Source organism: Epinephelus lanceolatus, chromosome 5 (assembly GCF_041903045.1).
Source record: "Epinephelus lanceolatus isolate andai-2023 chromosome 5, ASM4190304v1, whole genome shotgun sequence".
In the NCBI taxonomy this organism is placed as follows: Eukaryota; Metazoa; Chordata; class Actinopteri; order Perciformes; family Serranidae; genus Epinephelus; species Epinephelus lanceolatus.
Genome location: NC_135738.1, coordinates 38,552,524 through 38,568,350, shown reverse-complemented (window position 1 = coordinate 38,568,350; position 15,827 = coordinate 38,552,524). Strand labels below are relative to the sequence as shown.

At 39.6% G+C, this 15,827-nt stretch overlaps 1 protein-coding gene across 1 annotated transcript in view; it reads left to right on the top strand.

Moving 5' to 3' along the window:
• Positions 1-15,827, top strand: part of hydin (HYDIN axonemal central pair apparatus protein) — a 122,018-nt gene that overhangs the window by 75,995 nt on the left and 30,196 nt on the right. The window contains exons 45-65 of the mRNA XM_078168198.1: positions 784-940; positions 1,091-1,184; positions 1,338-1,441; positions 1,752-1,868; positions 1,971-2,076; positions 2,482-2,585; positions 3,223-3,390; positions 4,609-4,806; positions 4,941-5,144; positions 5,458-5,693; positions 5,812-5,994; positions 6,566-6,685; positions 6,778-6,937; positions 7,054-7,226; positions 7,404-7,602; positions 7,861-7,954; positions 9,221-9,314; positions 9,458-9,626; positions 13,719-13,801; positions 14,031-14,186; positions 15,027-15,123. Of these exons, the coding sequence (XP_078024324.1) occupies positions 784-940; positions 1,091-1,184; positions 1,338-1,441; positions 1,752-1,868; positions 1,971-2,076; positions 2,482-2,585; positions 3,223-3,390; positions 4,609-4,806; positions 4,941-5,144; positions 5,458-5,693; positions 5,812-5,994; positions 6,566-6,685; positions 6,778-6,937; positions 7,054-7,226; positions 7,404-7,602; positions 7,861-7,954; positions 9,221-9,314; positions 9,458-9,626; positions 13,719-13,801; positions 14,031-14,186; positions 15,027-15,123 (3,016 nt within the window). The remainder of the gene's footprint in view (positions 1-783; positions 941-1,090; positions 1,185-1,337; positions 1,442-1,751; positions 1,869-1,970; positions 2,077-2,481; positions 2,586-3,222; positions 3,391-4,608; positions 4,807-4,940; positions 5,145-5,457; positions 5,694-5,811; positions 5,995-6,565; positions 6,686-6,777; positions 6,938-7,053; positions 7,227-7,403; positions 7,603-7,860; positions 7,955-9,220; positions 9,315-9,457; positions 9,627-13,718; positions 13,802-14,030; positions 14,187-15,026; positions 15,124-15,827) is intronic.

Sequence of the window (15,827 nt, the reverse complement as noted above, 5' to 3'; positions counted from 1 at the left end):
CCCAGCAGCAGCGTTAGCAGCAGAGAAGCTGGACTTGCTCGAACGGTCCACTGGAAAACCGAAGATCAAGGACGCGGCGACGCGGCCCTGCCACGGCAGCCGCCTGTGGGCAAACAAATCAGTCTCCAGCGTGCTGCTATCCAGCAACCTCAAATCTGTAGGGGAGGGGGGGCGGACACGGCGGCAGTATTTTGAATTTGAGTGCAGTAACCGCTTTGGCCACATTCTTACATACAGCGCCTTTAACACAGTTGGTAAATGCCACAAATTCTCTTCAGTCACTCATATGTGTTACTTAACAACCAGTCTGTTCACATGAGTGGTTCTTGCATGAGGCCCACTGTCTATTAGGTGCTGGACAGAGTTTTTTTTTTTTTTTTTTTTTAACTTTCTGAAATCTTTTTACCATTTGAGGGATTGTAAATGCAACCTGGGGGCAGAGAAGCAACACAGTGGCTGTACCAAAAGATAGAGATGGTCAAAGTAAAGTGAAGAAACAGCACAGTTATAATGGAAGGATAAACCATTCAAGGAAATATAAGAAATGAAAAAATAAATATTGAATTGGATTTTGTGTCTGTATACCTGGATAAAAAAAAGCTAATTTAACCCTCCAGTTTTTCATGTTGTGTACTTGGTTGAAGTCCCCTGTAGTCTAGTTTTGGAGTTTTATACGCAAATACTTATTGAACTGTCCAGGTCTTTAGTGGATGCAGCTTCCACCAAACCTTTCCTAACTATTAAAAAACCAAACAACTTGTGTACATGTGTGCGCCTGTGAAGGGAGCTCGAGCATATAGCTAAAGAGCAGGAAGAAAAGAGGCTAGAGGAGGAGATGAAAAGGTTGAGAGAAGAAGAGCTGAAGAAGAAGACCAAAAAGGCTGGAAAGAAGGATACTAAGGAAGTGTTGAGGAAGAAGAGCCTGCTGGAGGGAAAGCAGGTCTGTATATGTATTCCACATCAATATTCTTCTATGAACAAAATCCAATTGGAATCAAAAAACCAACAAGCCTCCATGAGCACAAATACAACGCTCACTTTGTCTCCCTATTGGTGGTCATGAAACTCATATGTCTGATTTCCTCTCCAGTCAGCAGATGCATTGAATGGACGAAGGTTGTCTTCCCGTAACAACTCTTTAGAGTCACTAGTGGATGCAAGAGAACACCATAACTTCAATGAAGGTGCAAGCAACTGCAAGGAATCCCACTTTTGTGAAGTTCTGGACACTCAAATAATTTTCTAGTATCTTGGCACCCAAAAAAAAAAAAAAAAAGTGAATAAAATGCAGTTAATAGTGGTCTGATCGCAACATATGGTCTTCTATGCTGTTACAGTGCATCACAGCAAAGAGACTGATGATTTACAGAAGCAGACAGAAGAAACCAAAGCATTACATGCAGAGTCTCCTCAACCTACAGACAAGCTGGAGAGAAAAAAGGTAGGTTTATTTCTAAACAAAGGCAGTGACATTCAGTCCCACGACAGAAATTATTCACTGTATCATATTATTAGACATTAGAGTAACTCTTTATGGTATGTCCCACAACGCACAGTTGAGAGGTATTACACTGCATGCTGTGGGCCATAATCTGAAGTGTTAAAAGTATTTGTCCTCAGTGTCACTATAGACCTGTCTACAACTGGAATTATCTGTATCTAGAATCATATACTGTACATGATCTTGTGATTTTCAGTCATGAACTTTGCATTTATACTGGACATGACGTATGTTTGTCATTGGATCTCAGAGTATAGAAACTGCAGACATGAAGAAGCTAAAAGAAGAAAAAGAGTTGAAGAAAAAGGGTGGAGATAGAGATAATAAAGAAGTATCAGGGAAGACAGGCCCACCTGGTGGAAAGGAGGTCTGTACACACACCATGTTCGGGGATTCCTCTGTGAATTAAATCCCTAAACCAGATTTTACACATACAGAACAATTACTTATTCTGTTTTTTTTTCTCCAGTCAACACTTGTGCCGGATGCCCATCCAACACCTTTCTGTAACAACTCTAAAGAGTCAATTGTGGAGGCAAGAGAGCAGCATCAATTAAATGAAGGTGCCAGCAGATGTAAGGAGTCCCAGCATGCCTCAGTGGAGGAGATAAGAACCTTTAGGACATGCTATAAGAAAGGATGATCCACACTGTATAAGCTCACAACTTACTTACAAGGCTTACAATTTTGTTGACAGACATTTACATCCGGAGAGGGTCTCAAAACCCAAGATTAACTCCTGATGAGGTTATCTAATTAGTTAAAAATGATAACTGTTTCAATACTCAAATTAGGGCATGCAGTAATATAAAAATACACAGGAAGCTTAAAAAACAGTGTCATTTTGATTATGAAAATGGATACCATGTAGCCCATACTATTTTCCAAGATAAAAGTCATGATCCACAATTACTGTGTTTGTCTGTATGTATGTATGTATGTATGTATGTATGTATTACTGATCCTATTTGCAAATGCAGCGCATCAGAACAAAGAGGCTGATCATTCACATAAGAAGACAGAAGAAGCCAAGACATTACAAGCAGTGTCTCCTCAACCTGCAGACAAGCCGGAGGGAGAAATGGTGAGTTTATTAAGGAGCAAAGGCAGTGACACAGTCAAACCCAGACAGCAGATGAGTATTCAGTGTCATTGCTGACCAATTACCAATACTTTATATTTCTAGATGCTTTATTAAGATAATCATAGTCATAATGGGCTGTGCATTCACAAAAAAATCAAACAAAAATGGAGACTACACTGTGAGTTCTGTGTTACTTGATAAGTAAACATACATTTCTTCCGTTTGTATTTCACTCTTTCAGCTCTGGAATGGTCCAGTTGTTCATAGTATCAAACTTGATACTGAATACTGGGAATATACACAACCATTCAGTGTGCTTTTACAACAGAGAGAGTAGAGAGAGATGATCTGCCATAACAATAAATAACAACACTTAATTGTTGTCTTAAAATAGGAATTACATTCACAGTTAAACATTTAATTTGCCAGCAGCAAAACAATGGAAAAATTAATTGTGGCTTTGCACTTGCAGTTAAGGTTTTTGTATTAGTTATGTAAAGACAATAGTTATAAATTCTGTTGCATGTGTAATGGCTCCTACACTTTGAGCTTCTACCAAGCTAGAAAATGCAATAGATGTTGATGCTGATGACCTATTTGTAATAGCCTTTCTGTTTTTACTATCCAACCATTGTAGCCCATCATGGATGAGCTGCAGTCTCAGTTCACTTCGTATGAGCGGAGCCAAGAACAGGTGGAGCACATCCTGCAGCACTGGGACCGAGCTCAGGGCTTGTTGCTGGTCCCGCTCCCCAGTGAAGAAGCCCCACCACTGATGTCAGAGGAGGCCACAGCAGAGAAACAGGTAAGGTTGTCAGTTGTGTTTTCTCTTGCTACAATTGTACTCTAACTTTTTTTTTAACTTTCAAACTACAGCAAAAAAACCTAAATAAAGTGATATATAATACACGTTGTATGTATTGTTAAATTACAATATATATATATATATATATATATTGTCTAAATTACTTGAGTGATCAAATCACAACAGAGTAAAGAGGTGTATTTTATTACAGTTTGTCCAACAGAGGGCAGCATACACCTGTGATTACTAAATTGATTACAAAGCACTGTTGCAGGGGAGTCTTTTCTTTTTATGAGATGGAGACCCCCTGGGCTCTTCTCATTTTTCTATTTTGCACCTCTTCGTCTCCTCTGTCGTTCGTCCTCCTGACCCGGAAATTAATCTTAGCACGGTTAATTGGAGCAAGTCTCAATTCTAAAAATAAATCTCTAAAAGGAGAGAGGAGGCTTGCAGGAGGAGCTATGAACAAGGATGCACAGGGGTATCCTTTGTGGATGTTTTTTAGGGCATGTGACACACAGGTGATGGCTCCAAAGCATGGATGTCTCATTTTTTGAAATGCCTGTTGCCTTGACTCCTCTCTTCTCATGTCTCTTCCTTGCCTCCTCTTGGCTTGTGAGGATGTGTCCACTAAGAAATGAGAAGTGGGGCTTGTCCTTGGCTAAATGAAAAACAATTAACTGTCCAGTCACAGTTTGAAGGTGGAACCATGGGTGGAGTTTATCATCACTGTAACAAGTTGACGGCAGCCCTGACAGACAGCCTTTCAGTAGTGAAGGGCGGTCTGATCCTTTTCACACTATCAATTTCTTGATACATGTTAATGTATCAGACCTTTCAAGTTTTGTTGATTTTTGCAAAATATGCTTTGCATTATGCTTTTTGTTCAATTATTTTTTCCTATCACTACTTTTCACATTCGAACAGTTTCTTGTGGTGCCATTCTCCAGAGGAACATTTTAGTGTTATTGTTGCATGTTTGTGTACCCACCTTTAAATTTAAATGGGTAACAGGTAGATATCTGTCCTTATGTGCGTGTACACTTTATCACACGATACTTGCTGATTGTACTTACAGACAACGTTAGAAAACCTCTGGTTTGACCATAGTCCCTCATTACACTTGCATAAATGACTAACATAGACAAAGAAAGCTTCAGTATTACAGCAGCTCAAGTTTGGAAAACTATTCAATACACTATTCACCTGTTTGCACAGACCCCTGTTGGCAAGAGGAGCAAGAAAGCCAACATCAAGGTCATGTCTCCAATGCCAAGCCAGACATCAGCACCAAGTGAAGCAGACAAGGTGTCTCCACAGGGCATCATCCCTCATATTGTGCTGAATCTGACAGGGAAAGACTATCCAAGTGCTTCAGAGCTGCTCAAAGGCAGCACCCTCCCTCCTCTTGTCGAGGTATGTCTGATTTCTCTGTTAGTATGGGAGTTAGTATAATTGACCGTATCTGTCTCTTCAAAATGTACCTTAGCATTTGTTTTTTTCTGTCACCATTGCCTAATGTGCTTCCATCTCTACTTTGGTCTTGTTAGGTGTTGGACGATTTGGGGTTGGGACCCAGCGGCCCACCCATCCCTCCTCCTACCATCTTCTCTATGGTTCCTTTTCCCAAAAACAGGGAGCAATCTGACAGCCAGCTCTCCTGTAGCTATTTCACCTTCCTAGTTCCTGCAGGGCCAGACGACCAGGGTGAGGAGAAAGGTCCAAGGGAAGATGTGCAGGCATCAGTTGTAAAGGTAATGATAATTTTACACACCACATGAATATATACTTAAAACATAACTGCAAAATTATCAATGCGTAGGTGATGATCTTCTTCAAGAAGCCACATCCTTTTATGGCAAGAAGCAGCAGGATTTATAGGAAATGTTGTCTTGGTTTGAAGAATATTGAGTGCTTAGAATTTACCTTCCTTGAAGAATGAGCTACCACTAATTTCTATCCCACATATTTAAGATACCAAATTATAATAACAATTAAAGGTACAAATTTATGTTAACAGTGTCACCATTAAAGCTTCAGAGTGGTGTTTGTGTGTCCACACTAAAGGAAGAGGCAGCAGCAACACGTTCCAAAAGTCGAGGCAAGGGCAGCATTAAGGACAGTGCAGTAACAAGGGACAAGGATAAAAAGGGCAGAGAGAGTCAGAGGAGCAAGAGACAAACTTCAGCCAAGATAAAAGCAAAGGGCTCGGATCAGTCTCGCTTACCTCACGTCTCCTCTACATCTGACTGCACTGAAGAAGATCAACATCAAGGAATCTTAGAGCTGAAACGCAGCCAGAGGCAAGGACCAACACACACAGACACTCTACAAGGACACATTGTAGCTTTTTTTTTTAACTTTGTTGTTGTTTTTACTAAGTGTGTGCATGTGTGTTTTTGTGTATGTATTTGTGTGCAGCCTAACAACATTTCGCTGGGTTGTACCAGCCAACGGTGAGGTGGTCCTGAAGATCTGGTTTTACTCGGACTCCATAGGGACGTTTGAACAGACCTTTAACTTTGAGCTACTGGGGACCCAGAGACAATACCAGCTCCTCTGCAGAGGAAGAAGCGCCTATCCCTCCATCTGCAAAGACTACACGTCAGTCAGCATTATTTAATAACTAAATACAGTAATACAAATGGTAAAAACAGGGGAAGGGAGGGGAAAAGAGGGGTTATTACAAATAAAAAATAGATACTAGACAATTATTAAACTTTGATATTTAACCCAATATTTCTAAATTAAGTGACATCTGTGTAGCAGTCTGGCTCACACACTGAGCCAGACTGCTACACAAGGTCCAGACATTGGAGAACAACCTGCATTAGCTTTCCTGCTAAAGTCACCTTCTTATTTAACTTATAAACATAAACATATCTTGTCCTGTACCTTAGCTTGTTGAACATGCCAACAAACATTCATCAGAGAAAGTACACTGCTAACATCACTTTGCAGGCTAGGTGGCTCACTACAAAATGAATTTCCTGAAAAAAATGTGTGTGAATGCTGACAGCTGAATAAGCCATTGCTGAAAATGCAATAATGTGAAATAAATTGCCTGAAAAATCTTTAAATGCATTGAACTTCACAGAAAACCCTTGACTGGAAGAAAGGATGACTAAAAGTGATTTTAGTTGAGACTTAAAGTTATCATACATCCTTTCCACAGGACTCTTTTTGCCCTCAGTAAGAGGGTACCCCAAATGAAAGAAGGGCTCCAGAAGACTTACATTATCAAACCTGGATACTTTGAGTTTGGACCGTTACTCTGTGGCAAGAGCAGAGACAGGTGAGAGGCAGGGTAAAGGATGTGAATGGCTTAATGTGTTCTTTTCAGTCTCTGCCTTTGTCTTTACAGATTCACATGTGTCTGTTTAATAGATACAAGGAAAACAGGTACCCAGAGAACACGGAGAGACTAGTGATTCATAACAATTCAGGCCTGGAGGCTGAGGTCCAGTTTTGTTTCCAGCATGATAGCCAGGCCACTACATATCTGCTGGACCCCCCAACCATGACTCTCAAACCTGCCCAGAAACAGGTACCATTCAGGTCTTACCTCTCATTCAGATGACTGATAATGTGTGAGCAAAATATCACAGGGAAATACCAGATTGAGAACATTTTAGCATCCAGTGATTTTTTCCGTCCTGCTAGGAGTTGACAGTGTGGGCCTACCCAACAAAACTGGGACAAATGAAGGACAGTGTTGTGTGCCATATCAAGGACAATCCAGAGCTTGTCATTATCAACCTCTCCTGCTGGGGCGTTCGACCAGAGCTAGAGCTGGAAAGCAAGCATTTGCACTTTGACAGGACTTTGCTGCAAAGGTACCAAAATGTAGAATAACTTGAGAGGTGATTTTCACAAAGCACAGTGAACCTCCTCCATAAAGGGAAGCTGCATGATAAAATACTATGCTGCCATTACACTGGCTATTTTTGAGTTCTTATATAATCTAAAGTGTCCTCTGCTGAACTTAGCTTCTTTTATCCTTCTCTCTCTAGGCGGAATAGCCGTAGTGTGACACTGCATAATAAAACAGCTCTGCCGGTATCCTGGAGACTGCAGGGCGTGGAGGAGTTGGGTGATGAGTTCAGTGTGCCGCAGGATCAGGGCATCATCTCACCAAACTCTTCTTTCCCCCTGAGCTTGCACTTCAGGGCCAAGAAACCACTCAACATTAAGAAGACCTTACGTCTGGAGGTAGAGTAAAACTATAGAAGTACAAATGCTTTAATGAATAATAAATATGAAATACAACATGAACTGGAACTAAGCTCAGTATGCATTATGGAAGTACTATTCCAGTTTTGCTGTAGGTATTCAAACGCACTTCAAAATGTCAGGGCTGATTCAAAAATGATATATGTGTATGATATGATACGATGATATGTGTCAAACTAGGTATTTCACATATCAGTTTGTGTACAGGTACAGTATGTACTGTGTGTTTTGTTTCAGGTATCCGATGTGGAGAAGATTCTAGGCATCGTACACACAGAAAACATAGTGGTCACAGCAGAAGCCTACGATATAGCTCTTGAAATTACACCAGGTAAAAATTGTTAGAGTGTACAAACCTTTCATGCTGGGCCTTCCATAATTTGCATGGCTTTTAATTCTATTAAAGGAACAGTCTCCCTCAAAATTAGTACATTTGTTTCCTTTTTTATCAATCTAGATTGTTTTGGTGTGAGTTGCAGAGTGTTGGAGATTTTTGTGATCAATTTTTTATTGGCCATTTTTCCTTTTTTTTTTTTAATTTTTAAAAAAAGAGTGTTGGAGCCGTGGAGATGTCTGCCTTCTCTTGAATATAAAGGAAGTGGATGGCACTTTACTTTTGGTGCTTAAAGTGGCAAAAAAAGAGAAAAACACAAAAGCAATGTCTCTTCCCAGAAATTATGGCCGGATTACTGTGTGAACTATTTTCTTTTTACTGAACCACAACCACCAGCCCTATCACTATGCAGAGGGATGCATGCATATAGTTATGAACGAGAGGATCTTGCTTGTGACAGCACAAAATGTAAACATTAATAGCGTCCTCCTCGGCGTCCTCCTCAGCACCGCTGAGTTAGCTAGCAGTACAGCTCAGCTGAGGAGAATGCCATTAATGTTTACATCTTGTGCTGTAACAAGCTGGAGCCTCTAGTTCTTGAGTAGATGCACGCTTCATTCTGCACGGTGATACAGTTGGCAGGCAAGTTTGGTCATAATCTCTGGAAAGAGACTGTTGAGGATTTCAAATTTATTTTTTGGCACTTTGAAAACCACAAGCTGAGTAGTTACATTATATTCAAGAGAAGGCAGACATCTCTACAGCCAACATCTCAAACATGCGGCAACTCACACCAAAACAAGACTGATAAATAGCACTACAGGTAAGAATATGTATATTTAAATTTGCAGTGAGCTGTTCCTTTATGACACATGTAATTCAAACTGAGATTGTAATCCAGAATGTTTTTGCTGTGTGGTGACTGTGTTTACCACTGAATGACTGAGTTACAGCCCTGATGGTATAATTCTTAACTAAACAACTAAACGACAAAATCTTATTATTTCATCATTGAGTCCATTGTGCAAAATGTGAAGACATTCCCTCACAGTGTTCTTGAGATATTGCATTCATGGGAATGAGACAGACAAGGTCCCAGTGACCTTGACTTTTGACCTATGACCACCAAAACCTAATGAATTCATCATTGAGTCCAAGTTGACATTTGCTTCACAAGCATGGGACGGATTTTCAACCAGAATACACAATGCCTGTAGCAGAGGCATAAAAACTATATACTGTATATTCTTGTTTCTTTGGCAGATGGCTGTCTTGATTTTGGAACCATGAGAGTCTTTGAGGAGGCCAAATTCTCTCTCAGGATGAAAAATCAAGGAAAATATGAGATAGCATACAAGTGAGTTAAAACTGCTCCTTTTTGACTCAACATTGCATCATAGTATTAAAGTATCAGTTTAAGGTTCTAGATTACTGTAAGTAATTTTGATCTCACCATGGAGCTAATAATGTTATTCGCTTGCATTCTTCTCTTTCCACAAGGTTTACGTTACAGCAGACCGACCCAACCCAGCCAAACCTAGACTCCATTTTCACAGTTTCCCCCCAGAGTGGTACTCTGATGCGCCATGAGAAGCCCACAACAGTGTACATCCTCTGCAGACCCAGTGGGGAAGCCTCAATTAAAGAGCAGCCTGTTCTGCATTGCCAGGTAGGAGTCATACACTGGTATAGTGTAGTGTAGTGTAGTGTATAGTGGCCATAGTGAAATGGAAATGGATTGTGTACCCCTGTTACCCCTGCAGATATTTGGTACCACAACTTTTTGATTTTGATTTGATGATACAAGAGGTATGCCCTCCACACAGCCTTTCTTTGGCTTAATAAAAGCAGTTTTAGTGGAGACTTTTAAAATATGGTTAACTGTGTTATATTTCAACTCAATACCCTCTACTGCACACATTTTGATGGTACATGCTGAAAATTATTCAGCATCATTAACTGACTCACTTTGGGCCATTTTATTGCCATAACAACTTTATTCATATTTCAGACCCTCCCACTCCAAGATATGTTTTTGTTACGTTGTGCAACAATGGTACAAAACAACAGGGAAAACAATCAATTCATAGATCATAAGACAACTGTTAGAGAGCAATAAAAATATCAGAAGATCTTCCAAAAATGTCAACAAATTATGAAACAAAGAATTGAAAAACACTTGAAACATATTAACATTGACGACTTGATACAGGCTTAGGTTTGCATTGTCCAGTGTCATGTCATATTGATTCCCATGTTGTGAGACATAACTTTGTGAAACTTCACAAAACAGTTCTTCTGTACTGTGAAACCGAGGTGCATATTACACTTTATACATATCACTTTTGGTGTTCCTGTGTAACCAGGAACCCTGCACCTTCCCTTGTTGTCACACATTTTTGGTCTCACTGTCATTGCTGTCTATGTCACTGTCCTCAGATGGGAATTCCCTAACATGCTGATCCCTCTCTGTCCTCCCATAGAAAGATCTTACGTCTGTTTTTCTGTCAAAATGTGTTAAAAGAAGTAAAATTCAATAGGCCAAAGTCTCCCTCAAGAAGTACCCCTTATCGCACAATGTTGCCCGGAGGCAACGAAAGGAAAATGCAAAATAAAAAATTCTTCATAAAACCCGGCACAAACCCCCTCTACAACTTCATACACACACGTTATTTTTTATTTACAGTTCATGTCATTTTAAATATGATTACTAGGGCAAATATTGTTACCTTCCTCTCACACCATGTGCTCCTGTGACTATGTGTCAGAAAAGGATGTCCCGTCTTCAAATAATGCTTGATAGTGACTCCCACATCTTATTGGACTGAAATTTGATACTTTTTTTAAACACTCTGTTTGGTTGGCATCATTTAAGTTCACATGTACTGGGCTGGGGCTTAGAAAAAACATTCTGTTGCCCAAGGGCAACGCTGTGCTGTAGAAGGCTAATTGAACAGAATTATGGAGGCATAAGGTGTCATGGACACCAGGGGTCGCGTTAACAGGATATTTTCGGTCATTGACCAGTTTTTTACAACAATGACTGGAAAATCTGAAGGCCGTCGGTCATTTTGACCGGTTGCAATTACCACCCCTGCCCACTTGGCGGCAGAGTGCGCAGTCAGTGGTTTAAGTGGCTGCTGTTTTCACACTGCAGAGAAAAAGTCATTCATCTGCTTCATGTAGCGTTGTTGACATAACCATAGACATATATACATAGACGCCGCATTGACTGCCGCTGCATATTGGAGCTGACGTCCTCGCTGGCCGCCATCTTGGATGGGTCTCGCTTCGCCTCCACAGTGCATTCACTTCTATTGAGGAAGGAGCTGTATGCACAAGTAAAATAGAATAACTCACTGAATTTTCAACTGATTTTCACGCGGTGTGGTTTGTTACAAACGGCACACATGTAGTTATGATACAGGATGCTTTCGTACATTAAAAATGCAGGATTTCATGCTTTAATACTTTCTGCAGATAGCAACAGTATGTTATTTAGATCACAACACAGTTCTTTTATTCACCTCAACCCCAGAGTGGGATATATATATATATATATATATATATATATATATATAGGCATATATATATACAGTATTTATATATTGTATAAACATACTGTATAAACACCTATACACAATACAAAACACAGTATAGCATATTATGTATAGCATAATATGTAGATCTGAGGTTTGCTCAAACTGTCAGCTCCTTTAAATCAGGGCTAAAAACACTATTGTTTACTGAAACGTACTCTTAGATTAAATACTTACCTGCTGTATTCTGCTGCCCGTACTTTTTAACTACACACTGCTGATTTATGCCTTTTATTATTTTACTTCTTTTCTTATCCTGACGGTTCAATGTATTGAGCCTGTTTTTATTTTATGTTACTGTATTTTATTATTATCACTATCATTCTCAATTTCTATTTCCCTTTTCAATCGACTGTTTTTATTGTTTTAAATTGTGTCTTGTTGCTTTTAATGTCTCTGTAAAGCACTTTGAATTACCTTGTGTTGAATTGTGCTATACAAATAAACTTGCCTTGCCTTGCCTTGCCTAGCACACCTTTGTGCACATATTCACTTTTCCACCAGCTGTGCTGCAAATATCCCCTGCTGCTCATCCTTCTGTATCTTTTTTCAAATTATCTTGACCACAGTCCCATTTTCATAGTTATAATACCAATACCAAAATTAATTTCAGTGTTTATGTAAATACTGAAAATGTTTTTTACTACTTTTGAGGGATCACAGCAGTCAGTGTAATAAGAATAACTTTACTAATCCCCGAAAAGAAAATTTCAAAGAAGTCTGTAAGATCATCTATTTAACAAAGAATTATTAAGTCTGATGGCTGTGGGTATAAAAGAGAGTGGGTGTGTGTGAGAAATAAACTCAATCAACAATAGAGCTTTTTCTTTATTAAAATATATTAATACATTTATTAATATGCTATACTATATTTTGTATTGTGTATATTGTGTTTATACAGTGTATATATATGTGTGTGTATATCTATATCTATCTATAGCCTACTATAGGCTATATATATATACATATATATATATATATATATATATATATATATATATCCATCCCACTCTGGGGTTGAGGTGAATAAAAGAACTGTGTTGTGATCTAAATAACATGCTGTTGCTATCTGCAGAAAGTATTAAAGCATGAAATCCTGCATTTTTAATGTACGAAAGCATCCTGTATCATAACTACATGTGTGCCGTTTGTAACAAACCAAACCGCGTGAAAATCAGTTGAAAATTCAGCGAGTTATTCTATTTTACTTGTGCATACAGCTCCTTCCTCAATAGAAGTGAATGCACTGTGGAGGCGAAGCGAGACCCATCCAAGATGGCGGCCGGCGAGGACGCGCTCAGGCAGTCGATGCGGCGTCTATGTATATATGTCTATGGACATAACGCCCTGGACACACTGGATGCGGAACCATAGCACGGCGCCCAGCAGCGGAGGCAGTTTTCAGTCAGCGCCCATGTTAACCTATCTGACTGTCCACACAGGCCGCTGAGCAGAGCGGAGCGCCCGCGGAGGCAGCGCTTCATTTCGGCGTCTGGTCTATTTTTCACGCGAGCCGCGAGCGCTTCTGTCAAGCTGGATAGAGCGGATGGTACCAATTATTAATTATTTATAAATTAAAATTATTAATTAAAAAACGAAAATTAAAATGACTGGTAAAAATAGATTATGACCAGATTTTTATGACTCTGTCGGTCAAAATGACTGGTGACGAAAAGGTCTAGCGCAACGCCTGATGGACACAAGTGTTTTTTTTTTTTTGTTTGTTTGTTTCTTTTCCCAAGGATGGTGAAGGCATGACCTACCCTACTCTGCTTCTGATTGCCTGGTTATCCTACCCTAACCTTAACCAGCTGAACACTAGCCAATCAGAGGGAGAGTAGGGCAGGTCATGCCTTTACCATTCTAGGAAGAAAAACTTTAGTGTCCTGGAGCCTAGTGGTGTCCCAGAGTTGACTCTGGCCAGGTTGCTTTGTCATACCCCTCTTTCTCTTTCTATGATTCCTGTCTGCAGGTAAACTATAAACAAATCAAATGAAATACAAAGCAAAAGATTAGTCAGAGTTGCTGGAATGCATTTTTCCTTTATTAAAAAACACATCTCACAGACACATCTTAAATTTCTGGAGATTTGAAGTTATCTGATGGTTTATTGGATGCTACAGAATGCATCAAAGTAGAGATTTCGGTTTTATCTTTTGCAGGTGATTGAGCCCAAAATTGGGAACGGAGGAGAGCTGATAGCCATCCTACCCATCAAGGTTTCAGTCAAGTCCGTCTTCTCCAGGTTAAGGCTTGATTCATGCTGTCTCTTTTGTGTAAAATCTGTTAGTAATTAAGATACAGTAGTATGTTTACCTCTGATTTAGAATGTGTAACACCCCTCACTAACCTTTATTCCTTGATTCTGTTGGATGATCATCTTTCTTTGTTTTCAAACAGTTTCAAAGTATTACAGTCAGTTAATGATTTGCTTTACAGAATTCCAGTATTTGAACTGCTGTGTTGTCCTTTAGGTACAAGATCACACCTGCATGTGACATCAACTTTGGTCCACTAGTCTATGGCTACAAGAAAAGCCAGAGTTTCATTATTGAGAACACTGGAGCCTTTGAGACACGTTTCACCATCTGCCGCATGATCACGGATCCTGCACCACTAGTGAGGCCAGGGTAGGAATATTATACACATGCACACATATACACAGGGACATAAGGGCTAACGCAAAACTATGTTGGAAAGGAACAGAACATACCTCAAAAGTGTTTTAAAACTGACAAATTTAAAATCAAAAGACATTTAAAAACAGCAGCTCAGTGCAGATGTTCTTGGCCTGTTAATGAGATACTGTACATGCTGAAACTTGTCTGCTGCCATATGTGACACATCATATACTAAATAGGTTATAAATCTTACAAATGAGGTTTCATTGAAGCGGTGTTGTGTTGCCAATCCCTTTATTGCCTTGCCAATTGATAGAACTACAGTATATACAATTCCTGTTTACTTGTAAACAAGACTAGAGCTACTAGAGTGATGGTGGCGTACTGGCAGGCAAAAGGAAGGGGTAATAATCATTAGTTGCTCTTTACATACAGTATTATAAATTGACAAATAACATCTTATGCATAAACAGCTAAGTATGACAAATGTTGTAGGTTTTGCTTGTTGCAGTTATGTTGCAAGTTGAGGTTGTTGTGCTGGGAATCAGAATGCTTAAAAATACAATATATTGCATTAACAAATGTAACAATATGTGGTGTGGACCTCAAGGATGGATTCCAACATTTTCTAATCTGATCAGTTATGACTCACAAAAGATATACTTTTTTGTTTGCACACATAAAATTCCAATGAAATATATTGTCCGACTTTAACGATGTGAACTGTCAGAGGTCTCAACTGCTGCCTAGAATGATCCCAAGCTTAAAACAGCCATAGTCCTTCTACAGTGTCATTTTGCTTAAAGATGTTGTTAAACTGAGGTTCATGTCCCTGTGTGCTGGTCTCAGGGGTCCTGGTAAGAAGATGCCTCGAGAAAGCCATTCAGAGCGACCCACTGGTGCCAGCAGCAAAGTGAGACACGAGTCCTCCCAGAGTCATACACAGGTGAGAGACTGCTAGTGGGGATGACAACATTTATGCAGGGTTTTTTTTGTTTGGACAGTCCTCTCCAAGTTTGTCTTTCTTAGAGTGTAAAGGACCATACACACCAAACCAACATCAAAGATCTAGCAGTGACAAAAGCTGAATGTTGTGTCAGCTCACATCGCCTGTGTCGCCATCAAAAAGTTGCACATGAACTCACCTCAAAGTGTTCAGCTGACAGCAAACTAGCACGTATGTTCTGCACCTGCGTGAGAGGAGATAACTCTCCATACCAGTAGATGGTGATAGTCTGTATTCATTATTCAAAAGGACAAACCAGGAGTCCATCATGACACTAGTTAGCCACTCAGCACATTGACAACACAATGTAATGTTGAAAAAACAAACCATATTCACTGTGCACCAGTGAACAATGAAACAAACCCTCACAAACCCTTTCTGCTAAAGAGCCTAATGGCTAAAGACAAATAATCTCACCTTATATGACAAGTTTGTTTCAATCTCTCACCCTCTTGACTTTATCTGCTTTGTTTTACTTTCCTCACCTCTGTTTCTCTTCTGCGTGTTATAGACAACAGTGAGTATATGGGTACATTTTCTGTTTCACAACCGTAAACACTACAATTTTATAAAGCTCATTTGGGTATAAAAAAGACAGACATTTTGTTGGTTCCCAAAATCAGGCTCCCTTGCATTGTCCATGG